General features: G+C 41.2%; 1 protein-coding gene across 2 annotated transcripts in view; it reads left to right on the forward strand.

Moving 5' to 3' along the window:
* Nucleotides 1–6,965: 6,965 nt before the first annotated feature.
* The window catches only part of LOC136576705 (multidrug resistance-associated protein 1-like), a 126,218-nt gene continuing 106,994 nt past the window's right edge, over nucleotides 6,966–26,189 (forward strand). For both annotated transcript variants that reach the window (XM_066576237.1, XM_066576238.1), the window contains exons 1-3: nucleotides 6,966–7,018; nucleotides 11,898–12,204; nucleotides 24,555–24,731. In XM_066576237.1, coding sequence (XP_066432334.1) covers nucleotides 12,163–12,204; nucleotides 24,555–24,731 — 219 coding nt within the window. In that variant the 5' untranslated portion in view covers nucleotides 6,966–7,018; nucleotides 11,898–12,162. The remainder of the gene's footprint in view (nucleotides 7,019–11,897; nucleotides 12,205–24,554; nucleotides 24,732–26,189) is intronic.

Genomic DNA, 26,189 nt, shown 5'->3' on the forward strand with positions numbered 1-26,189 from the left:
AACCACTCACCGATGTTTGGGGGGAGGGCTTGCAATATAAGCCCTGCCCTGAAAATCAGTCTCCGCTAGCTAGATATAGAAAAAAAGAAAGTAATACTCACCTAACTGTTGCAGTCCGGGTCTCTGCCGCTGATCCGGGCTTCCCCTGCACTCCCAAGTCTATTGCCGTAGGCCAGGTTTGAGAACACCGCCTCCAGCAATAGAGTGCTGTGATTGGTTGTCGGCGCTGGCTCGATGCCCAATCACAGCCCTTCATTGACTGTCTCAGCCAATCAGAGCTTGAATGACAGCCCAGCTATGAATTACTCAAATCTACTTTATTGTGCTAAATGTAACTCAAGTTACGCCACTTAGTGTAGCTCTAATAACTGAGCTACAATAGCTCCTCTCAATAATGCTCAATGCATTTCTCTAATAATAGATCATAAGGAACGATGTCCACTAGATTTCTAGTCTTATATTAATTTTTGCTCCCAAATAGGCGCTACATCTTATTTTCAGGGGGTGTCTTATTTCACCGCGGCAAATCCGTCTGTGGCCGCTAATCCCTCAATTGGCCAGCTTTGTGGACGAAATTTCTCAGAAATCTTGTCCACATGGGACAGCAAATCTGTCACGGCAAAGCTGGGAGAAGCCGGTGTTGTGGTGCGGATTCACCGGCCACAGAAACGGAAAAGCGTGCAGCCAGGTCGCTTCAAAACAAGCGGCTAAGTGCCGTGGGTTTTGAAGCAGCGCTTTCCCAGCAGAAATCTCGCTGTTTATCGCTGTGGCCAAACTGCGAGATTTCCGCTGGAAATACGCTCTGTGAGAACCCAGCCTTAAGAATCACACACAGGGTGCCTGACTCACACACAGAACTGTAAAGTAACGTACCTGTCTGCAGACAGAAGTTCCTGTACCACTTGTAAGCAGGGATGGTATTGCAGCTTCCGGCCACCAGGGGGAGCTCATCACAGCAGACATGTACAGCAGGAACAGAATGTACAGTGTGGACTTTTCCAGCCAGCAAGGGGAGCTCACAACAGCACACTCGTACAGCACAGCAGGGACAGGATAACAGCAGACTGTCTGCAGATCTACCTATACATCTGGAGGTAGGAGACAACGGGGATGGCAGCAGGGGACAGGCCTCTTGACTTGCCTACACACTTTACTATGCCTTACTATGGGGGGGTGCCTTATATTTGGGACTTCTGCACTTTTCAGGGGGTGCCTTATTTTCGGGGAAACACTGTAGCACGTCAATTGTGCCATTCAGAAAGGATAATAGACTGGTGGTGACAGCTAGAATGCAAGATTAGAAAGGCATTACTCAAAAATACCACTGCCCAGCCCTGATGGTAAATTAAGGGAACAAATGGACATTGCACTGGATGTCCACTCTTATAGCCCCCTTCAATTCCACCTCCCTGTGAGGTGCGGTCCGCCCAGCCCATCCAGGAGAAAGCTCTGGAACACCCATTGCAATACACACCCAGGTAGGAGAATTACCAGCGTGTGTTAGCGCGAACAGCCGACTCCACCCACTACCACTAACATGCCGGAACCCACTTGCAAATGTGCTAAAGGTGCTGCCGAATACACCTTGAATAGCTGATCTACCCAGCACCAATGACATGCCTGGAGGTTCAAAGCGAGCTAGGAATCTGGATCTTCAAGAGCCGTCAACGCAGTGCCTCATCATGGGCCACAGTAAGTGTTATGGTATGGAAGAAGGGGAGCAATTGTCTATGGACACATAAAGATGGTGCATAGCCAGATAAGTGTGTATAACCAAATGATCAGACCTACTCAAGTTATAAAACGGTTAAACTTCAATACATAAAGGTGCACACATAAACCGCCCAAACGATCACATACTATAAGATGATGAAACTAAATAAAAGATGCAAATGACAGCGTCTCATTCAATCCTCTAGGCTGACAACAGCAATTTTTATCTTGGACTTCTCCTGTTCTCCATGAATTTTCAGAGTATGGCGAGTGGTTCAGCAATTATTTCTGCTGCTTCCTTTAGTATCCTAGGACGTAATTAATCAGAACCTGGAGACTTAATATTCATTCAAGTTAGCGAAGTGTTCCCTCACCATCTCTCTGTTTATAGATGGACTGCATTCTTTTATTCCCCCAATAGCACAGGAAAGATCAGTTAATGTTACATCTACTTTCTGAGAGAAAACAGATACAAAATAGGAATTCAAAAGTTCGGTCTTCTCAACATCATATTTACCGGTAACCAATTCACTAATTTCATCCTGTAAACCTTCTACTATTCTCTGAAGCTTAAATCTCTGTGCAGATGTAGGTTTTCCTAATGCAATACCTCCTCCCTGGTTTTAGGTCTGTTTCTTATAAATAAGTTGTATCCTTCAAGCCTTGTATTTCAATCATGTGTATCATTCTACTAAGTTTCCATGATACCTATGACATATTTCTCTTCCTGTGTTAGAAGATTCAATTCCCCTTGTTTGTTTCCTATGCTCTATGCATTTGTGATCTGTGTCTCTTGCTCCTCTACTTTCCTTCTGAATTTTTTGTCTTTTATTCTTTCTTTCCACTTCAAATAGCAAGGTTCTCAAATGTGTTAATTAGCTGTATATTTTTACATGGCATTTCCCTTGTCATCTGGTTCTAGTTTAAAACTCTCCTGAAGAGTGTAGCAAGGCGCCTGCCAAATATATATTTACCTGTCTTTGTAAGGTGCAACATGTCTCTAGCAAGGAGCCCATAATATAGGTAATTCACTCCGTGGCCTAGAAATCCAAATCTTTGCTGATGGCACTATCGATGTAGCCAGTTGTTCACCTCTAGAATCCTTTTCCATCTTCTTATTCCATGGCCATCCACTGGGAGGATAGATAAGACCATCTGTGGCCCTAGTTCCGTCACCTTCCTGCCGATATCTTCAAAGTCTCTACAGATTGCAAAAAAGGACCTTGCAACTGTATCATTTGTCGCTCCCATATATTAGTAGGGATGGGTAGTTGTCTGCCGAACCGAAGAGTCTTCATAGTCTATCAGACACATCTTTCATTTGTGCACCTGAAAGACAGCACACCTCTCGTGAGGTGTCAGGTCTGCAAACAGCGGCCTCTGTTCCTCTCAATAGCAAATCCCCCAGCGGCCTCTGTTCCTTTCAATAGCAAATCCCCCACAACTACCACTCTCCTTTTCTTCACAACACTTCTTTTCCTCCATCCAAGAGGACTTGCTACACAGTTTTTTGTGGGCAAAGTCTTTTATTGATGTACCTCTTCATTCCTCTCCTGCGTGAGAGCCTGGTACCAATTTCTGAGCAGTATGGGTGCTGACTGACTCCTGCTCCTCCTCCTTTTTTGGGTCACATGCTTCCATTTCTCTGCTTCTGCAGGTACACTGAACATTTATTTTCCTTCAACATATTCAAGACTTACTTCTGCTATCTCAAGGGAATCCTCATCTTCCTTAATGAGTTTCAATGTAGCTATTTTCTCCTGAAAACTTTGCACCTTTTCCTTCAATAGAGACAAAAGCTTGCACTTTTGGCAGGTGAAGTTTGACTTTTCCTCTGGTAGGTATGTAAACATATAGCATATGTTGTAGCATGGAGGGGGTTAGCAGCCATAACCATATGCCTACTCACCACTCCATGTTGTCAGTTGAAGTTCACTTCTAAAAGTCAAGAATTGTAGTGATGATATATAACCTATAAGATGCTACCGGTGTAAAATCTGGTGATGTTCTCTAAACAGTTATACCCGGCTCAACCTAGCAATCTTCCCACTCATAGTGACTCTTCCTAGAATGCATCAGGAATATGCAAATGATCTTCCTGGAGCTCCAATCTCTATTCTGATGACTGTCTTCCGTGCCAGCAATCTTCCCAATCACAGTGATTCTTCAATCTTCCCAGAATGCCCTGGGATTATGCAAATTATCTTCCTGGCGCTCCAATCCCTGTTCAAGTATAATTTGTTGAATTATTATCATTCATCATTTAATTGATGGCTGTGATGTTATACTGAACGATACTGAAAAGTTTTCAGATAGCAGCACATCAGGGAAATGTAGAAAATGTTTTTAAAGCTATAAAAGCATATCCTTTATTGTAGTAACCACAAGTAAAAAGCGACGTTTCGATCGGTACAGCGGTCTTTGTCAACCTGTTTAACCCCTTAGTGACGGAGCCAAATTCTGGAAATCTGACGTGTCACTTAACATATCATAATTCCGTAAAGGTTTTGCATATCCAAGTGATTCTGCCTTTTTTTTTCGACACATATTGTACTTCATTTAGGGGGTAAAATAGATTACTAGAACTTGTGTATATTTATTAAAAGTGCCAATATTGGGAAAATGTTTTAAAAATTGTCTTTTTTCACATTTTCAACTGTAATATCTCAAATATGTGCAAACATACTGTATAAACGTTTGCTAAGCTATATATTTCCACCTGTTTAATTTATTCTGAATGCACGTTTTCAAAAACGTTTTTCTTTTTAACCTTTTTTGGAGACGTACAAATTTAACATTACCTTTCAGCATTTTGAGGAACACTGTTTTCCTACACCGAGCCAAGATTGTAAAGGCTCATAGGTGTCAGAATGATAAATACCCCCACAAATGATTCCATTTTAAAAACTACACCTCTTAATGTATTCACTGAGGGGTGTCAGGAGTATTTTGACCCCACAGTTTTTTTTATTCAGGAATTGATGCAATTTAGAGGAGAAAAAATAAAATTTCATATTTTTGCAAATATGTCATTTTAATGACATTACTTTTTTTCTTTAGTGCACATGAAAATGAGGATTGACACCCCCAAATAGATACCCCTGTTTGTCCTGTGTTCAGAAACATACCTAATGTGGCCCTAATATTATGTCTGTATGCACAACGGGGCCCGAAATGAAAGGAGTAGTCCGTGGCTTTCAGAACAGAAATTTTGCTTGAAAGCCTTTTATGCCCTTTAGCACACTTGTAAGAGCTCTTCAGTGGCCAAAACCATAGAAAACCCCAGACAAATGACCCCATTTTAAAAACTAGACCCCATAATGAATTTATCCAGGGGTCTACTTAGAATTGTTACCCTACAACTTTTGAATAAATCTAAGTAAAGCAGTAGGAAAAAATTTTTCATTTCATTTTCATTTTTTGGCAATTGTGTCAATTTAAAAACAGGTTTTTTTTGTACAGCGCACATATAAATGAAGACTTGCACCCCAAAATGGTTACCCGTTTGTGCCGTATTCAGTAATCAGATCTTTTTCCCTATTCGTGGACATTACTCTTCCTGTGAATGGTATTAAAATACCCACCAAGTGTGAAAGATCCCTAGGGGCTCATTCACATGGCCAGATTTTTGGTCTGTATTACATGTATAATATGAACAGTATAGAACACCATTGATTTATATTGGTAAATTCTGACGTGTTTTTTACGTGTGTCAAAAAAAAAATTGCAGCCTGTCCCACTGGTGCACATTGAACATATTAAAATTCCCATTCAAGACTGTGTGCAAAAAAACATGGTATAACACATGACATACGTATCTGCTGAGTTTTTACGGCGTGTTGCTAGGAGACAATGTGAAAAAAGGTGATGCGAATTGGGCCTTGCCTTTTTTTGGCGTGTAAAAAAAAAAGCAGTGAATGCGACAGGCACAAAAAAAAGCATGCGTGTCAAATACACGCCAAAAACACGAACGCGCGTGGGTGTGTATATGTATATACTATATATACACATACATTTATATACACACACCGTAAAAAGAGTATTTTCCAGACCAAATCCACTTACGCCTGAGTGAATGAGGCCTTAGGGCTCCTGCCCACGGACAGATATTTACTGCGCAATCTGCCCAGCAAATAGCGCCCATAGCATGCTATGGGAAATTGATTCTTCCTGCACACTTGCGGAAACCAATCGCGGTTTCCGCAAGTGTAGGAAAAATTGCAGCATGCTCCATTTTTTGTATGAATTCCGCACGAATGGCAGCCGTCCGATCCGCGGCCCTTCCACAATCACATTGCAGAAAGGTCGCGGATACCGTGTCATCGCTAGGTGATGACGCAGGAAAGGCAGGAGTTAAAAAAAAAAAAAATTGTACAGCGCATGTCCAATGGCGGCTCGCTGTGCGGACCATCCCCAGCACAGAAGATAATGAAAGCAAGCAGGTACGCCATAACGCCGCTGACAGAGACGGATTCCGTCTCTGCAGTGTGCTGGGGGCCTTAGGCTGTCTGTCCACGGGCCTGGCGGAATATCGCCAGCAATATTCCGCTGTGCAGGAGCAGGGGGAGAAATGACAGGTCTCCGCGGTGAGCCTATCGTATAGATAGGCTCACCAAGGCAAATCGCAGCATGCCGCAATTCAAAGGCCGCGAATGGAGAATCGCTATGCTTCTCCGCTCATGGCCGTCGGGGTGCACTGTCCATAGTTAAGCCTATGGGAAGCCTTCACTGCATTATCCATGGGCGGATTATCGCCGCGGATAACACAGTGACATATCGCCCGTGGACAGGAGGCCTTCGAATACATGATAGCATCCTTACCACACAGGAGAGCAGCTGAGGGTCCATGTTACCTGGGAGTGATATTACTGTGTGAAACTGTCCTCACATGAGAATATAGAACTATATTGTACCCCCTAATAACAGGGGTGTAATATTACACAACTTTTACCTCACGTATTTCATTACCGAGCTCAGGTATTGTATATTTATCAGTGTGTATAAGCTGCTCCCTTATGGGGTCCGCCTGGTACTTTCCCGCGCATTACCTCACACAGAGCAGTGAGGAGACCGTGTACCCCGCCGGCCGGCCGGCCTCCTCCATACATGTGCGCTGTGCTGTCTATATACATGCCTCCCTCCCGTACATGAAGAAACCTTGTACTGGAGGAAGGAGTATGGCGGCTCCACCCTCCTGTCACACACATACTCCCCATTCCTGCACTCGTCCTGGCCTCCCTCTTGCCGGCCGTATACTTGCTGCAGCTGCTGGGACCTGACAGCCCCGTATGTACACATATTATAAGTATGTATATCCTTGTTATCACACTAGTTGCGCCTGCCTTGTGTTACAGTGCAGTCAGGAATATACTGCAGGAATGCTAGAAGTAGCTTACAGATACTGGGGGGACCTGGAACTTGTTTCTAGCATTCATTTTTGACAGCCATTAACCCCTTAAGGACGCGGCCCTTTTTTTTTTTCCATTTTCCAAAAAATTGGTTAACTCCTTTGTTTATCCATCGACGTCGCTGTATAAGGTCTTGTTTTTTGCGGGACGAGTTGTATTTTTCAGTTGTATTATTTAATGCACCATATAATGTACTGAAAAACTTTAAAAAATAAAATGAGAAAAAAAAACAAAATTCCGCCATCTTTCGGTGCGTCTGGTTTCTACAGCGCACAAGCTGCAACAGAAATGACCTGATAACTTTATTCTACGGGTCAGTACGATTACTACGATACCAAATTTATATAGTTTGTTTTTTTTTTTTGTTGTATTACTTTTTTAAAAATGATATTTAATTTTTTTTAAATTATTTTCTGCCGCCATCTTCTGACCGCAATAACTTTTTAATTTTTCCGCCGACCTCGTTGTGCGAGGGCTCATTTTTTGCGGGACGTGCTGTAGTTTGCGTTGGTACCTTTTTTGAATACATACGACTTTTTGATTGCTTTTTATTGCATTTGTTCTTGGAGACAGGGTGACCAAAGAAGCGCACTTCTGGTGTTCTTTATTTCTTTCTTCTGACGACGTTCATCGTGCGGGGTAGATAATACGTTACTTTGATAGATCAGACCTTTATGGACGCAGCGATACCGAATATGTATTTTTGTTTTATTAATTAGGTTGTTTTATTGTAAACATGGCAAAAGGTTTTTTTTTTAACTTTTTATTACTTTTTTGTTTTAATATTTAGTAAAACTTTATTGATCTCATTTTAACTTTTTTTTAGTCCCTAGATGGGACAACAACTTGCGATGCTTTGATCGCTACTGCAGTCTAATGTAATTACATCATAATGCGATCGGGCAGGCAGACTATCAAGGATCCTCCCGAGCTTGGCTTGATAGGCATTCTGCCAAGACAGCGCTGGAGCCTTTCAGAAGGGGGTCCGTATGAGACCCCAGAACATCGGCCGGGTATTTAACAGCGGCATTTAAAAGTTAACAGCTCCGATGAGCCGCGCAGCTTATCAGAGCTGTTGCTGCCGCGTTGTATGGAGGGAGATCGCCGCCCGAACTCCATACATACCCCGACGCTGCAGGACGTAACTGTACATCCTATAGTGTTAAGGGATTAAGAAGCTCCTACGATGTTGATCACTTAGTGGCTTTTCGTTTTTTATGTATGTTTAGTTGATTTTCGATGCAATTTAAGCATACAGCTGCCCTTTAAACGTATACGTTGAACATAGTCATATGTCTCTATACATTTGTGTCCACATTTGCGTAAAAAAAGTATATATTTTTTTGCAGTAAACTCTCTTTTTGAAATAAAGTTTTGTAGTTGGACACTTTTTTTTTTTAGGCATTGAAGAACAAAAAACATACGTTTAATGTATGGAAACATAAACATTTACATTTTCATGTCTATGATTGTGATGCTTAAAAATATGAAAATAAGGGTGGTTTCACATCTGTGTTGGAGCCTCCGGTCAGAAGTTCCGTCGCAGGTCTGGGCAGCTGAATGGAAAGCAGACAGACTCCATTATAGTCAATGGGGTCCGTTCAACGCTGCTCAGTTATATCATAAGACTAGGCCGTTTGGCCAGGGATTCCCCTTTTGTGCTCCCTGAACAGAGCAGGAAACTGGACCCCCAAGCGTAGTTGTGAAACCACCTGAAAACATAGACTTGAAGCATGCTTTTTTTGTGGTATGTTATGCTATTCTGCCCCTTAAAAAAACATGAGAGGTAAGAGAGGTGAGATAGAGTCAAAAGTCGGCACTTTGACCAATCGTAGTCTATGAATACGCAGAGTGATACCTTTAAAGAATTTTTTTTTAACCCAACAGGGAAAACAAAAATGGAAAATAAAAAGCACTGCATCCTTAAGGGGTTAAACGTAAACATATACACTTGATGCATAGCGAAAGCATGATGAAAACAGACCCGTAACTATGGGGGACGTAGCAGTCTGTTTATCCACTTCAGTGATGCTACATGGAACTAAAATGATATAGAGCTCATCGGGGCAAATGTATTGGTGTAAATATAATGAAAAATATAGTTTGGGGTTTGAATTCTCCTTTAACCCTTTAGTGACCAGCTATCCGTGTGTTTGCAGCAATCACTAAGGGGTCAAAGACTCGACTCCTGACCTTTTATGGTGGCCAAATTGAAGTTGCGTGCCGTGAAGAACTGGGACTCGGACATCTACTGACAGCAGAGCTCCAGTTCTAATGGCTGGGAGCACAAAACCTCTGATCCAGATAGTTTAAACCCCCCTAAAAGCCACTGTCAATAGCGAACGCAACATGTAAGTGGTTGACAAGGGTAGGTGGCTTTCTCTGTCACCCATCAGTACCCTCTGATGTGATGGCAGCCAGAAGTCTGACCCCTCTCTGCAATGGAAGGAGTGCGATGGGAGCGGAGCTACGTTCCACCCCGCCCCACCCCCCTATTGCAAACAGTGGTGAGGATCAGGAGCTCCATGCACTAACTCCTGGCCCGTCCCGCCTCCTCTCCTGGCAGAGAGGGGCAGCGTACGTCGGTCAGGCGTGAAAACCTGTCCGATATACTATCGTCTAAATAAGCCCTTAAAGGACAAATGTGTTGATGTAACACAATTTATTATTACAAATAAATAAATGATAAAAATAAAACAAAGTTAGGCCTTATGCCCACGGCCGTGTTTGACTACACGGAATATCCCAGCGGAGTCCAACACGGTGCCCCCCAAAGACCCCATACTCACCTCTTTCGGATGCACCGCACAAGTCCCATCTGGCGAGCCGGCGCGCATGCGCAGTGCAGTGCATGACGCGTGGGCGGTGACGTGGCCGCTGTGCTCCCTGCAGAAGTATCTCGTGACAGACGGTTTCCATTGACTACGATGGAAGCCGGCCGCGGCATTTTCCATGGCAATTAGAACATGCAGCGATTTCTTTCATGCTGTGGAATTCTGCAGTGTGAACATTGAATGGCAGAGAACTATTTTTCACACGCTGCCAGCGTATTTATGCGATACATAATCACCCATGTTAATGAATGCATTGTGAACCAATGCTTTACATGGGTAGCATATATACGCCAAACGGGGCATCCATGCTTTTCATATGTTTGGAGTGCTGTTCAGCCTTCTTTATATCGACATGCTGCAACCTGCTATGTATTATAATACTTGCAGGTTGCAGAAGCCAAACAGGCAAAAAGTTTAATAAAAACCTGCAAAAAATTATTTTAGCCCCAAATACATGCAATTAAGTAAAAAAAAAAATGATCTGCAGATGTACAGCATAGTCTTTAAACCTGCTCTACATGGTACGTGTGCTTTATGAAGTGTGTGATCTTGCAGCTAATTACTATGCAACCATTGTATATCCTCGTTATCACAGCGGACGCAGCAGGCATTCCAGATCATCTGTAGTAGTTGTGCAATGGACAACCTAAAGTAGTATCATATCACAATGCTCACAATTATGATTTTGGCTAATGGATCATACTGGAAAAGTTACGCTATAGTCCAGTCCTGGGGAACATGAATATTTTTAATTTCCTCTGCCCTTAGCCATTGTCTTAATATATCCCATGAGTAGGGATCTTGGAAACAATGCAGTATGTAAAAGTGAAGGTTCTGAATGCAATTATATTATCTGCTAGTGAATCATACTGTACCTTAATTATATATCAGATATTTTCAGTTCTAATTATAACAAGTGCCTAATAGTGAGGGTGTGGATGTGGGTGTCACCCGTAATGAAAGGCAAATATAGATTCTGAGTTCACTGGAAACTTCTCATCAGGTTTCACTCTAGTAAAGTGCTCCCAGTATGCCTTCAGCCATCATAACACCTTTCCAAATGTGTATATATCATTGCCCATTAGCCCTGTGTAGTGTAGAAAAAGTCATTTTTAAAAACCCTGTGCTGTATGCTAATGAGCTCTTAACAGTCCGATGGGCGTGTCATGCAAGCTGCTGGAAGAAGTCTTACTGAGCCAATCCCCAAGTCACTGGTGGACTTGCATGTGTGATGCCCACCAAACTGATGGGCAATAACAGATACACGTTTGGAAAAGCGTTTTCATGGTTGAAAGCATGCTGGGAACACTTTTACAGAGTGAATACAATGAACAATAATAATTTCTAGTTTGCACTGAACTCAGCTCCGGTAGGGGTGTAGACTAGCCTCTATGATGTCTCTCATATACTTCACATATAGGAGAACAGGATATCTTCTCTGCCTGTCTGTAGCGCATCCTCAAAAGCAGCAGCATGGGGGACATTATACAGCAGTACTGAGCAGGGTAGATGTGATTGTAGAACTGCAGTGAACTAGAACACTAACTGGAAGCTGCAGCCACATCTGTGTCTTCTTTCAACAGTTCCTTTCACCTATTCCTCCCTTGCTGCTCCATAGATTTCTATGGGCCGCAGCTGATCCCTCAGTGTACAGATGTCTGTGTACGGAATTTATCGGCACATTTAAAGTGAGTGATCAGTGCTGGGAGAAGAGGCTGAGAAGTAGAGAAAGAAGCATGTTTCTCTCATAAGATATGTTACAAAGTTTATTGTATTTGCACTTTTGATTTATGAAAAAAATATTTAAAGTTGATCTGAATAAATTAACTCTATACTTGAATACAGTAAAGAATCCTTAAAGGTTCCATGCAAAAACATTTCTTGTCATGTCTTCCTGTCCCGCATCTGGAACTGTTGTTGAATCGCCTCATCTGTCCTGCAGGGTGTGATTGGCAGAGCCGGGCTACTTAATGGAGTGAAAAGGAAACTTCAACAAAGGCTTGGAACAATGAAAGGAAGATCTCGGAATGTTGGTTGGAAAGTCTGAAAGAAAAGCAGTGTGAAAGAGAATATCTCAGTGCAACAGAAAGCCTTGGGCTTCTTTGTCCAAAACACGTTATTTTGCTTCATGGATGGGTTTTTTTGACAGTTAAGTATAGTATCAGCTGTGATTGTGTGGCTTAACTCGCAATATACCTTCTGCCGGCATGAAGTGGCTTTGCAAACTCAACGAGTCTGAGAAATTCTGGGTAAGTTTTGTTTTTTTCTGTTTACAGATAATCTTGAATGCATGAAACGCTTTATTCTACAGATTCCAGAAATGTTTTCTAGACTTTATCACCATGTTCTAAAGATGAAACATGTTTGTTCAATTATTCAAGTGAAGGTCTACCTTTGGTGCCAAAGATTACATGAGAGAATTGCATAAAAAGTAGTTCTAAAATTCATTATTGTTAAAATCTATCTCTTTGGCCAGGACCTATTAAACCCCTTCAGAACGAGCAAGGTATACAAAGTTTTAGCCTTCCAGTCTTTCTAACAACTTTTCACCTTATTTTAGTTTTAGGTTTATGTGTTCTTTTTTTGGCATTGAATATTACTATGCAATTCTGCTGTTGCTTTTTTTATATTTTTTATCCTCCCATTCTATAATTACTGCAAATAATACAAACTTTATTATACAGGTTGTTACCAGGTTACCAAATATGTATAGGTTTTCTGACTTCTGTTTAACCCCTTAAGGACATGGCCTATTTTGGCGTTGAGGATGCAACGATTTTTGGGGGATTTTCATCTCCACATTTCTAAAGCCATAACTATTTTATTTTTCCGTCGACACGTCCGTATGAGGGCTTGTTTCTTGCGTGGCAAACTGTAGTTTTTATTGGTGCTATTTTTGGGTGCATTGACTATATTGTAAACATTTTATTATTTTTTTTATAATTGCAGTGAGAAAAAAAAACATCTCAATTTTGCCTTTTTTTTTTTTCTTTTTTTTTTAGTGTTTATCATGCAGCATAAATGCCAACAAATGGAAGCCGTCCGTGTGTATCCCGCGGCAACATGCTGCGATTTCTTTCCCACAAGTGGAAAATCGCAAACGATTTCCGCTCGTGGGCAGGAAATTGCGTTCTTCCATAGCATGCTACGGGCTGAATTTGCTGCGGAGTCCGGAGACGGAATCCCACTATAGATTTCACAATGCAAATCCACCCGTGTGCAGGAGGCCTTAGTCTTATTTTAATTGTATTTTTTAACTCTCTTACTATATGCAAGTACATAATACCTGATCATAATAAAATGCACTAGTAGCTGTCAGGGCATATTCACAGTATGCTGTAGCAGACATTTTATATTACAATCACAGGGTATCTTATTAAGCCCCAAGCTCTCACTATATAAAGGCAAACCCTGGCCAGTATCATGCCATTCTCTAAAGTAGTTAAAAAAAAGAAGCCCCCTTCCTTTGACAATACTTTAATCAACATTGGTTGTGCTGAAAGAGTAAGGCCCATTTACACGGAGCAATGATCGCTCAAAAATCGCTAAAAGGCGATCGTTTGAGCAATCATCATTGCGTCTAAACACGCGGGCATCGTGCAGTTTTCGTGCACTGCTAGCTGATCGTTAAATTCAGGCCAACCTAAAAATCATCTTTTGGCCTTATCAGCAGTTCTCCATGGGTAGTGCTGATAACATTGTTTCCCATCGGAGAACAAAGGAACTGAAAGCTGATAAGAGCCCTCCGGCTATTAACTGCATTCAGCTAAAGGCTTCATTTGCACACTAAATAGCTACTTAATAGTTTATGCAAAATGATCGCTCAAAGCAGTCACTCAAACTGTCGTTTGAGCGATCATCGCTCCGTGTAAATGGGCCTTTAGGCTGGATTCACACAGGGCGGATTTGGCGTGGCAAATCCGCCTGAGGCTGCTAACCCCCTTGATTGGCCAGCCATGTGGACGAGATTTGTCAAATATCTGGTCCACACAGGACGGCCAATCCGTCGCAGCAAAGTCGGCAGAAACGGGGCTGCGGCACGGATTACCCGGCTACAGCATGTCTATATTTTTTTTTCCGTTGCGGCCGCACTCTCCTTTATGGGAGCGCCGACCGCAACGGAAAAGCATGCGGCCAAGCCGCTCCAAAACCCGCGGCTCAATGCCGCAGGTTTTGAAGCAGAGCTTTCCCGATGGAAATCTCGCAGTTTTTCCCTGCGGCCAAACCGTGAGATTTTCTGTGGGATTCTGCCCTGTTTTGAACCCAGCCTCAAATGGCTGAGATTTGAGGTTTCTCTGTATTTGGCTATTGCTGTAGGGTAATATTTGACCCTTATAAATGGTTATTATTGGTAATGTTGGCCTCAGTAAATTGGCTTTTGTTCAGTAAGGGTGTGAGTAAAGGACATGTTTGACCACACAGAGACATCAAATATTAGCAAGCAGGTCCAGCTTCATCCGAGGATATAATAATGTTAAAAGACCATAGCAAAGAAATCCTCAGGTCATTAAGCTATACATAAATCCACAATGATGTTCTGTGCACTATGAATTATATACCCAACAGGCAAGGCTCTAAAAAAGTACATAAACAGAAATAATTTCTATGAGCACAGATAGAGAAACATCATACAGACCACCGCAAGTCTTTTGCCCCAATGCAGATTTTGCTCGCTGCTTCATCGTGGCGGATTAGATGAAAGATTTAGTTGGATATTTACTATACATGTAGCCAAAAACATCACACATAACACACCTGATGAGATCAGCTTGAGCCTTCCCCACCAGCGTGGCAGTGTCTACAGCATCATCCCAGTGGCATACTCTCCTCGGGAAGCACTAACATAACGACATCGGTGTAATCCCGCACTACCTCGCATTGGTGATCTCTACTGATGGAAGAGCTTTTTGAAGACCAACTACTTGGTGCAGCTACTTTAGGGCAGTAAAGCAGTCAAATGGAGTAAAGGGGTAAAAGGTGAGACTCATGCCCAGAACCTCTTTTTGAGGATCAGTCCGCTGTCTATCTGACCTTCCAGCAATGTCCTCATAAGCTCCTCTTTTGCTTTGTAAACATTTTTATGGCTCATATTTCTTTTTAGCACTGCGGGTTGCGTAATGTTCTGCTCTACCCACTGATACACATAATTATCTCTGTTCCATAATCAACTGCATACGTGATCTAGAGCAGATACTGCATATCTCCTGCCATTTGGTTAACAACATTTTTATTAATTTTAGAATGGTCAAAACATATCACTCGTGGAAAAATTCAAAGGGTTACAAAATTAAGCAAATTGACCAAAGTAACATTGCCAAATATTGTTTATTTTTAAAACATAAAATAAGATACCCGTTTGTTTCTTCATTAACTTTACCCCTAATATAATAATAAAATAAAATAGTGTTAAACTGAGTGGGCAAGAGACAGAAATAATGGTTGGAGAATGACCTAAAAAGTGGGGGGAAACAGATGGAGAAAATCGGGAGGGGTAGAGGGAATTGGACTGTGCTTGTTATTTATCATTCTCCTGCCATTTGGAGCTAAAGTTATCATCATCATCTCTCCAATACGATGGAAATATTTGCACCTGTAACCCACTTGGGGTCAAATTTTTCTTAACATTCTCCAATGATATCCTCCTCCATCAAATCTCTCTCATGTTTCACATTTTTAGTGAGCTTTGAAGTTCATAATCTGCCTGCATTAAATTAAATACAGCATCCATTTGTGACAGGATGCCTCCTGTGCCCCGCAATCCATTATGATATATGGATATTAGATGTCAGTTGTCAGTTCTCCCCCCTCATCCTCTGCGGTGGAGTATTGCGAGCGATATTCCGCTTCGCCCATGGACAGGCAGCCTTAGGCTCTATTCACATCTGTGCTAGGGATTCCGGTTTCCTCCTCCGTTATGGGAGTAGGAAAACGGAATCCCCAGGATGAACAGGTTTGTCTCATAACGGAAGCAAACTGTTAGAATAGAACCTGTTGACTATAATGGGTCAGTTTACTTCCTGCACATGTCCAACATTTTTATTAGATGAAAAAGTCCTGCATGCATGGGTTTTTCAGCCAATGCCGGTTCTGCGCTGGTGGCTCTGAACAGATGTGAATACAGCCTAAATTGTCTTGAATGTTTTGCTACTACTGGTTCCATGTGTTTCTAATAAAAGTTATTGGAATGGGGACATTCCTTTATATAAATTGAGATATATGGCTGACTGTTGCCTTGCTAAATTTACCATGATATGGGGTCGTGGGTTGACTACCCTAACACCGCATCAGGTGCATCTGACTAAATCCCTATTCCTTAGGAAAATTGAAGGTCTGTCATCTCTCAGCTCTCACTATCTACCAGGATGCTGAATGTTTGCTGTACTGACAGTCGTGCCGTTGGTGAAGTGTGGAATTTTTTTTTTTATTGTTATGATTCCCCAGGTTGGGAACTTTGGGTTCTGTATCTCTGGGAGGGGAGGGGGGAAGAAGGAAAAAAAGGGTATTGGCAACTAAAAGGACAGAAAAGTTCTGATCACTAAACTTTGTGACCAACATTTTTCCATTTGTACTGTATTATATGAAAACACCTAATAAACGTTCCTTTAAAAAACAAAAGTTATTGAACCATAAAAAGTACTTACTAATCACTGTGACAGTAGGGTTCTTTTTAAACTTAATTATTAACACTGGGAAGAGCCCACTAACTAATTTTAAACATAAAATATAACTTTTATTCACTCTGTTAAAAATTGAGCTCCCTGACAAACATACACAGATATATATCAATCTAAATGATCAATTTACGATCAGTAAAGTATCAACACTGTAGTTCCAATATTAATAAATTCTGTTGGTGGACAAAAAGTATATAAATTATGCACGATCAACTTGTTTTTGTGTATCGTGCAGAAATTAATTTATTCTCCCACAGTCGACGCGTTTCTTCAGTCACCTCCAACCTGTGACTGATTCATCAGGATGGGGAGACAGTATATTACAGAAATATGTCCACTTTGATGATGGATAGTGAGGATGTATTAATCACTTATCAAAAACTCCCTTTTTTTTCTTTTCCTGTGGATTTTTATATAGTACGGGAGTTTTCTTTTCCCCAAAATTTGATGATACTTGTGTTGCAAATGGTCTGAATTATGATATTAATTGGTTTCAGCTCAGTACTTGAAGTATCCAGCCCAGATTGATTTAGGTTTAATCATGGTTAACGGATGCCATCCGAGCTAAATCTCTAACCACATTAATGATATCATTCAGGAATCATGTGGTTACGATAATACACGGACTGGTATCCAACTGATGTATGTATCTTCACTGTGACTCTGTTAGACTAATGGTCATCAGTGTGATCTTATTCCATAAATTATTCTAGTAACTTACTGGGGTACTTCTGTGTAGCTGTCCCTGATGTTTGTTTATAAACCATCAGTAAGTAGCTAACAGATGTTACACAGCTACTTGAAATGTTTTTATATAGGCGGTCATAAACACAGTTGGGCCTCAATATTATGAGCCCATTGATAAACTGTGTTATCATTAGTGTCCTTAGTGCAGCTTTAGGTTAGTCTAAGTCAAAAGAGCTAGATACTTTGGCTCAATTGCAGTGACTGAACACTAAAGCTGACTTAGTTTGCTGCCCAGATCACTAAAGAGAGCTGTAACATAGTACTGGAATCGGATGTGATATCTGATAGCACCCTTCAACCTTTCCCACACAGCACAGCATGTGCAACCGCTGGGATCAATGTCCCACAATAAACTGACAGACCTGGTATCCTCTGGTTTGCCAAGGTTTAAGTATACCAAACTCCTCCCCTCTAATTGGGGGCTCGTCTCTGTTTGCACCTATCACAAGATATCCGGCCCTGAAGTGGGCGTTCCCATCTGCTGCAATCATGTGACCACTATTGTCCCATGACTCAAATCATGTGGCTGCGGATGTCATGTGACCTATTAACTCACGAGGCGCCACACAGGTCCTTAACTATTGCAGAAATTCAGCATTATATCCTGAGTACCGCTGTCTTGCTTGACAGTTTGTTGTTTATGTCTCACTAGCTGTCTGCTTGTTCAACGCCCATACTCACTGTCCCCTTATTAGTTTGAAATCGCTCACTTTTAACGGAGAAACTATCTCCAACTGTTTTATCATATGAATGATGTATTAAATAGGCGATCCTATTGTTTTATGATCACACTACCTAGCAAACCATTATGAGCAATAAAACATTAGAACAGGGCTGTCGTGTCATTTCTATGATTTGTGCAGTGATATTTATTTGGAGTGGTATATTTTAATTGTAGCTCAAGCTAACAGCAAATGAACTGATTTTTCTTGCTGAACAAGATAAGTGTTTCCATAAAAAGACTACACCATTGTCTTAATTAAGGTTTTTTATTTTTATTTGATCCATTCATCTCAAAATGTTGCTACTATAACCTGTGTGTTATTACAACCATATTTATTTTACAGATGGATTTTTGAGGTCCTCACATTATATTCATGGTATCTATTAACACTTAAATGAAAGGAGCAAACGACAAACATTCATTCAAGCCATTTGGAGCCACTGAATTCAAGCGATGGATCCATCTTGATTCCTTCTGAAGTAGATCACGATCTACATTGCCTCTACGTGCCGTCAAACGCAGGGTCTCAATTCCTCTAAATACCACCTTATGGGGATCATTCCCATGTACGTCTCGGATGTGGTTTGCTAAACTAGTGCTCTCATTCCTGTTTATGTTTCCTATATGTGAGAGCACTCTTCTTCGCAGTTCTTGTATCGTCTTACCTACATAGTCCTTTGGACAAGGACATGTTGCGACATATATAACGGCTGTGGTTCTGCAGTTTATGAAGCTCCTAATAGAGTAGGTTTTACCCGTTGCTGCACCAGTGAAGGTTTTGGTCCTCTCCATAAAAAGACAGGCTTTGCAGCCCGAACATCTGAAAGAGCCTGAAATTGGGTGTTGATCCAGCCAGTTTTGTGGGTCCACTTTGGGAATATAGTGGCTGTGCACCAATCTGTCCCTCACGCTCCTCCCCCTCCGGTATGTAATAGAGGGTTGCTCAGATAAACATCTTGTGAGGTCAGTGTCCCTTCTTAGAATGTTCCAATATTTTTGGAAAATTCCCCTAACTTTGGCGGATTTTTCATCGTATGTTGCTATCATCCGTATTAAACCTTCACCCTGTTCTTTCACTTTTCTTGATAGGAGCTCAGTTCTTGTTCTTACTGCCGCTGCCGTTTGCGCCTCTCTAATCACGTTCTCTGGATAACCTCGTCTTGTGAATCTATCCGCCATTTCTCTAGCTTTTACTTCGAATTCCTGGGGTTCAGAGCAATTTCTTTTCGTCCTCAAAATCTGCCCTTTTGGAATGCCCTTTTTGAGGGCCCATGGATGGTGACTTTGATAATGGAGGAGATTGTTGGTAGCTGTGGGCTTCCTATAGATAGTAGTTGCCAAGGTGCCAGTCGAGGTTTTGGAAATTTGGAGGTCCAAGAACGTGATTGATTGGGAGTTAATCTCTGATGTGAACCTCAACCCAAGATCGTTTTTATTCAACATGTTGACGAAATCTTGAAAGGAATCAGTATCCCCTGACCACAGTATAAGCACATCGTCTATGTACCTCAGCCAGATGTCTACCATGTTTGTCCATTTTAAGTTGGATTCTTCAAAGACAAATTTTTCCTCCCACCAGCCCAGGTAAAGATTTGCATAAGTGGGCGCACATGGGCTCCCCATTGCGGTACCCCTGAGCTGGTGGGAGAATTTGCCATTAAAAAGAAAATAATTATGTTCAAGGACGAACTGTAATAGTTCTATTATGAACATGTTATGCTGACTGAAATGTTGACCCCTTTGGCTGAGGAAGTGCTTTATTGCTTTGAGGCCACCATGATGGGGAATAGATGTATAAAGAGCTTCTACATCTAAGCTTGCAAGATAAACTGTTTCTGGGACGCAGATGCCATCCAGTTTCCTGAGTACGTCCGTGGTGTCTTGGACGTATGAAGGTAATGCCTCTACGAAATTCCGAAGGACTTTGTCGATATAGACACTTGGATTTTGTGTAATGCTGTTAATCCCAGAGACTATTGGGCGACCTTTAAGTGGGGACAGGCCCTTATGAACTTTGGGTATGGCGTAGAACGTCGCCACCTGAGGATAACTGATATGTAAGAACTCAAATTCTCTGTTGTCAATTAAGTGATTTTCTAAAGCCTTGGTTAATATTTCTTTTAATTGTTGTGAGAATTCATCAGTAGGATCCTTTGAGAGTTTACCATAGCTTGAAGTATCTTTTAAGAGCTGTAAACACATTTCTTGGTAATCTGATTTATCCATGATGACAATGTTTCCTCCTTTATCTGATTGTTTTATTACAATATTGTGATCTTTTTCTAAGGAGACCAAGGCTTTTTTTTCCGTTACTGAGAGATTTTGGTGATGGAAACACTTTTCTTGTGATAGTAATTGAAGTTCTTGTTTTACAAGAGTCTCAAATATATCAATGTGTGGATTATCACCAACAGGCGGCATACTAGTACTTTTATTCTTCAAGTTCGTAAAGGGGCCTTCCCCTATGGGTCTGCGAGCTTCTTGTGAGAGCTGGTCTAGGTCGTTAAGAGCAGTGATGTCGCTCGGATCAAGATTCAATTCAGCGCTTTTCTTACGCTCTTGAATGGCGTAATACTTACGCCAGCGTAGCTTTCTAAGAAATAGCGCTAAGTCTTTCTCCCACGTAAACAGATCAAACTGATGTGTAGGCACGAATGACAGACCTTTTTTGAGGACTGTAATTTCGTCCAAAGACAGAATCTTCTTTGACAAATTAATGATAGTCATATCTTTCTCAGGATCCGGTAGAGTCCCTGTACTCTTATTAGTGGTCCCTTCATCCATTAAGTTTATTGAGGTGGTCCCCTGCGTTCGCGTAGTAGATAGGTATAGAAAAAAAAGGGAGTTTTTGATAAGTGATTAATACATCCTCACTATCCATCATCAAAGTGGACATATTTCTGTAATATACTGTCTCCCCATCCTGATGAATCAGTCACAGGTTGGAGGTGACTGAAGAAACGCGTCGACTGTGGGAGAATAAATTAATTTCTGCACGATACACAAAAACAAGTTGATCGTGCATAATTTATATACTTTTTGTCCACCAACAGAATTTATTAATATTGGAACTACAGTGTTGATACTTTACTGATCGTAAATTGATCATTTAGATTGATATGACCTCACAAGATGTTTATCTGAGCAACCCTCTATTACATACCGGAGGGGGAGGAGCGTGAGGGACAGATTGGTGCACAGCCACTATATTCCCAAAGTGGACCCACAAAACTGGCTGGATCAACACCCAATTTCAGGCTCTTTCAGATGTTCGGGCTGCAAAGCCTGTCCTTTTATGGAGAGGACCAAAACCTTCACTGGTGCAGCAACGGGTAAAACCTACTCTATTAGGAGCTTCATAAACTGCAGAACCACAGCCGTTATATATGTCGCAACATGTCCTTGTCCAAAGGACTATGTAGGTAAGACGATACAAGAACTGCGAAGAAGAGTGCTCTCACATATAGGAAACATAAACAGGAATGAGAGCACTAGTTTAGCAAACCACATCCGAGACGTACATGGGAATGATCCCCATAAGGTGGTATTTAGAGGAATTGAGACCCTGCGTTTGACGGCACGTAGAGGCAATGTAGATCGTGATCTACTTCAGAAGGAATCAAGATGGATCCATCGCTTGAATTCAGTGGCTCCAAATGGCTTGAATGAATGTTTGTCGTTTGCTCCTTTCATTTAAGTGTTAATAGATACCATGAATATAATGTGAGGACCTCAAAAATCCATCTGTAAAATAAATATGGTTGTAATAACACACAGGTTATAGTAGCAACATTTTGAGATGAATGGATCAAATAAAAATAAAAAACCTTAATTAAGACAATGGTGTAGTCTTTTTATGGAAACACTTATCTTGTTCAGCAAGAAAAATCAGTTCATTTGCTGTTAGCTTGAGCTACAATTAAAATATACCACTCCAAATAAATATCACTGCACAAATCATAGAAATGACACGACAGCCCTGTTCTAATGTTTTATTGCTCATAATGGTTTGCTAGGTAGTGTGATCATAAAACAATAGGATCGCCTATTTAATACATCATTCATATGATAAAACAGTTGGAGATGGTTTCTCCGTTAAAAGTGAGCGATTTCAAACTAATAAGGGGACAGTGAGTATGGGCGTTGAACAAGCAGACAGCTAGTGAGACATAAACAACAAACTGTCAAGCAAGACAGCGGTACTCAGGATATAATGCTGAATTTCTGCAATAGTTAAGGACCTGTGTGGCGCCTCGTGAGTTAATAGGTCACATGACATCCGCAGCCACATGATTTGAGTCATGGGACAATAGTGGTCACATGATTGCAGCAGATGGGAACGCCCACTTCAGGGCCGGATATCTTGTGATAGGTGCAAACAGAGACGAGCCCCCAATTAGAGGGGAGGAGTTTGGTATACTTAAACCTTGGCAAACCAGAGGATACCAGGTCTGTCAGTTTATTGTGGGACATTGATCCCAGCGGTTGCACATGCTGTGCTGTGTGGGAAAGGTTGAAGGGTGCTATCAGATATCACATCCGATTCCAGTACTATGTTACAGCTCTCTTTAGTGATCTGGGCAGCAAACTAAGTCAGCTTTAGTGTTCAGTCACTGCAATTGAGCCAAAGTATCTAGCTCTTTTGACTTAGACTAACCTAAAGCTGCACTAAGGACACTAATGATAACACAGTTTATCAATGGGCTCATAATATTGAGGCCCAACTGTGTTTATGACCGCCTATATAAAAACATTTCAAGTAGCTGTGTAACATCTGTTAGCTACTTACTGATGGTTTATAAACAAACATCAGGGACAGCTACACAGAAGTACCCCAGTAAGTTACTAGAATAATTTATGGAATAAGATCACACTGATGACCATTAGTCTAACAGAGTCACAGTGAAGATACATACATCAGTTGGATACCAGTCCGTGTATTATCGTAACCACATGATTCCTGAATGATATCATTAATGTGGTTAGAGATTTAGCTCGGATGGCATCCGTTAACCATGATTAAACCTAAATCAATCTGGGCTGGATACTTCAAGTACTGAGCTGAAACCAATTAATATCATAATTCAGACCATTTGCAACACAAGTATCATCAAATTTTGGGGAAAAGAAAACTCCCGTACTATATAAAAATCCACAGGAAAAGAAAAAAAAGGGAGTTTTTGATAAGTGATTAATACATCCTCACTATCCATCATCAAAGTGGACATATTTCTGTAATATACTGTCTCCCCATCCTGATGAATCAGTCACAGGTTGGAGGTGACTGAAGAAACGCGTCGACTGTGGGAGAATAAATTAATTTCTGCACGATACACAAAAACAAGTTGATCGTGCATAATTTATATACTTTTTGTCCACCAACAGAATTTATTAATATTGGAACTACAGTGTTGATACTTTACTGATCGTAAATTGATCATTTAGATTGATATATATCTGTGTATGTTTGTCAGGGAGCTCAATTTTTAACAGAGTGAATAAAAGTTATATTTTATGTTTAAAATTAGTTAGTGGGCTCTTCCCAGTGTTAATAAAAAGTACTTACATGGAAATAATTTCCTAAGGGAACAGATACAGACCTTCAAACACCCTGCCTTCCAACACGCGGTTCGCTTCCTACTTCATCTGGGCATATTGGATAAAACATGCAGATCTGCTGTGGATTTCACCTCCTAAATTGAGGGGGTAAAATCCACACCAAAATCTGTTCTTCAATCTGAACCATTTGGTACAGAGTTGCCACTACGAATCTGTCACATGTGAACATACCTTTAGGGCAGCGGTCCCCAACTCCAGTCCTCAGGGACCACCAACAGGTCATGTTTTCAGGATATCCTATGGCAAGAACAGCTGTGGCAATGTCTGAGGCTCCGGCAATAATTACATCACCTGTGGAACACTGAGGAAATCCTGAAAACATGACCTGTTGGCGGTCCCTGAGGACTGGAGTTGGGGAACACTGCTTTAGGGTATCTTGAAATCGTTAGAATCCATGTTGAATTTTTCTGCCTTAAAATCCACAACAGAAATCTGCGGCTTTTGCCTCAAAATTCGCATTCCATCCACATCAAGAAGTGACATGTAACTTCTACGGCATGGATTCATATTGAAAGCAACGGAGTGCGGATGTGCCATGGCAAATGCAACAGCAAAAAAATGTCCTGTGAGCATGGCTTTAGTGTAATAATCTTCCCCAGACTCCGCTCACCTTATGGCGTTGCTGTGGTCAATAAGTAACTGATACTTTTAATGTATATGGAGTAATCAGCAGCTACCTTCTCTGGAGAGGGAGTGCTGCCACATATGCTACCTTGCAGGTATCTTGTTGCTTTTTTACACCAGTGATCCTACTGAAATCAGTGAGAACACTAAAATCTGATTAAAAAAACATTTGGAACTTCTTCTGTTCTATATATCTGTTTTTATCTTGTAGGATGTGAACCAGACCTGGCACACAGATAATCCTGACTTCTCCTGGTGTTTTCACTATACCATTCTTTACTGGATACCCTGTTTTTACTTACTTGTTTCTTCGCCATTTTACATTCTCTATCTAAGACGACATGGCCAAGGATACATTAGGATGTCTCAACTCAGCAAAGCAAAAACTGTAAGTATCCTAAAATGTACTCTATTTAGGGTGATTTTACTGCTGGTTTTGTTTTTCAGTTGCATGTAAATATGTACCAAATTTCTTAGATATGTTTGCATACAGCTTTGAAAACTGCCAAAAATGGGGCCCCTAAAAAAAATTACAAAAATGCAGCAGTTTTGTGTAACAGTGTCATTTTGCTACAAATTTACAAAACTGCTGTTTTTCTGTTTCATGTACATGGTAATCATGGCAAAAGAGATGCCACAAATCCAGGATGTGGGAAATATAGCCTTATACTATATATCCCAGCATACCAGACTGATGTTCCTACTGTGCAATACACATGGTCCACTCTGAAGCAGGCGTAGCAAAGCTACTACATGGCTCAATAACCTGTCATCACTACACTAGTCGGTTTTAGTTACTGTGTCAATGTAGCTGTATAAGGACCCGTTTTTTTGCATAACAAGCTGTATTTTCAATGGCACTATTTTGGAGTAAATATAATGTAATGAATATTCAATTTGGGCGGAGCTAGCAAAAAGAACAGTAAATCTGGTATTGTTTTTCACCGAGTAATAGAAGTAATGATTTTACTATGCGTTTTGTTAGGATAATTGACAACACCAACTATATTTTTTCCAGGATAGAAAACATTTTTCTTTTCTTGGATTCCTTTTTGATGTGTTTTATTGAACCTTTTTTTTTTACTATTTATTTTAGTTGTACTTCAGGACTTAAACTTTTAATCCTTTGATTGTTTCTGTAATACATACCATAGCAATACTTCTCTAATGCTATGTATTATGCCGGTCAGCTTATATGGTTGTAGAATGGCAGACCTGGGGTCTTTCCAAGGGCTATAACTGCTATATCAACCTATTGCAGCCCTGCAATGAAGGCTTAGAGGCACTAGCGGACTAACAGAGGGAGCCCCTCTCTTTGTAAAAGTACTAAGGTGCCATGGTTGGTATTGACCATGTTTTCTCAGGGGTTTAATGGGTGGGCACAGATTTAAAAGGGTGATAGGATAGGTGATAAATATCTGGTCGCTAAATAGTGTACCTCAAGTGTCCCATGTGAATAGGCAGCAGTGCACAATGCATGACTACTGCTCCATTCACTTCTAGGGGATGGAGGAAGATAGCCGAGCACATCAATCTCCCTCTATCCTATAGAGGTGAATGAAGTGGGGGTCATGCATGTATACCATGGCTCCATTCACATGGGGCACGTGAGGGATACAGTTTTTAAGATCAGTGGGGATCCCAGCAATTGTAACCTCAGTGATCAAACAAATATTACTGTATCCTGTGGATAGATGCTAAATGTCTTTAGTAGAATAACCCCTTTAACTCTGACCCAGTCCGTTGCAGTGCCGTGTAAGTGGTGTACTACAGCTGACACGTTCTGCTGATGGCGAGGACATAGCTTCTGTGCCTACGGCATAATACTAGTGTAATACAGGAAGTA

This window comes from Eleutherodactylus coqui, chromosome 8 (genome assembly GCF_035609145.1).
Source record: "Eleutherodactylus coqui strain aEleCoq1 chromosome 8, aEleCoq1.hap1, whole genome shotgun sequence".
NCBI lineage: Eukaryota > Metazoa > Chordata > Amphibia > Anura > Eleutherodactylidae > Eleutherodactylus > Eleutherodactylus coqui.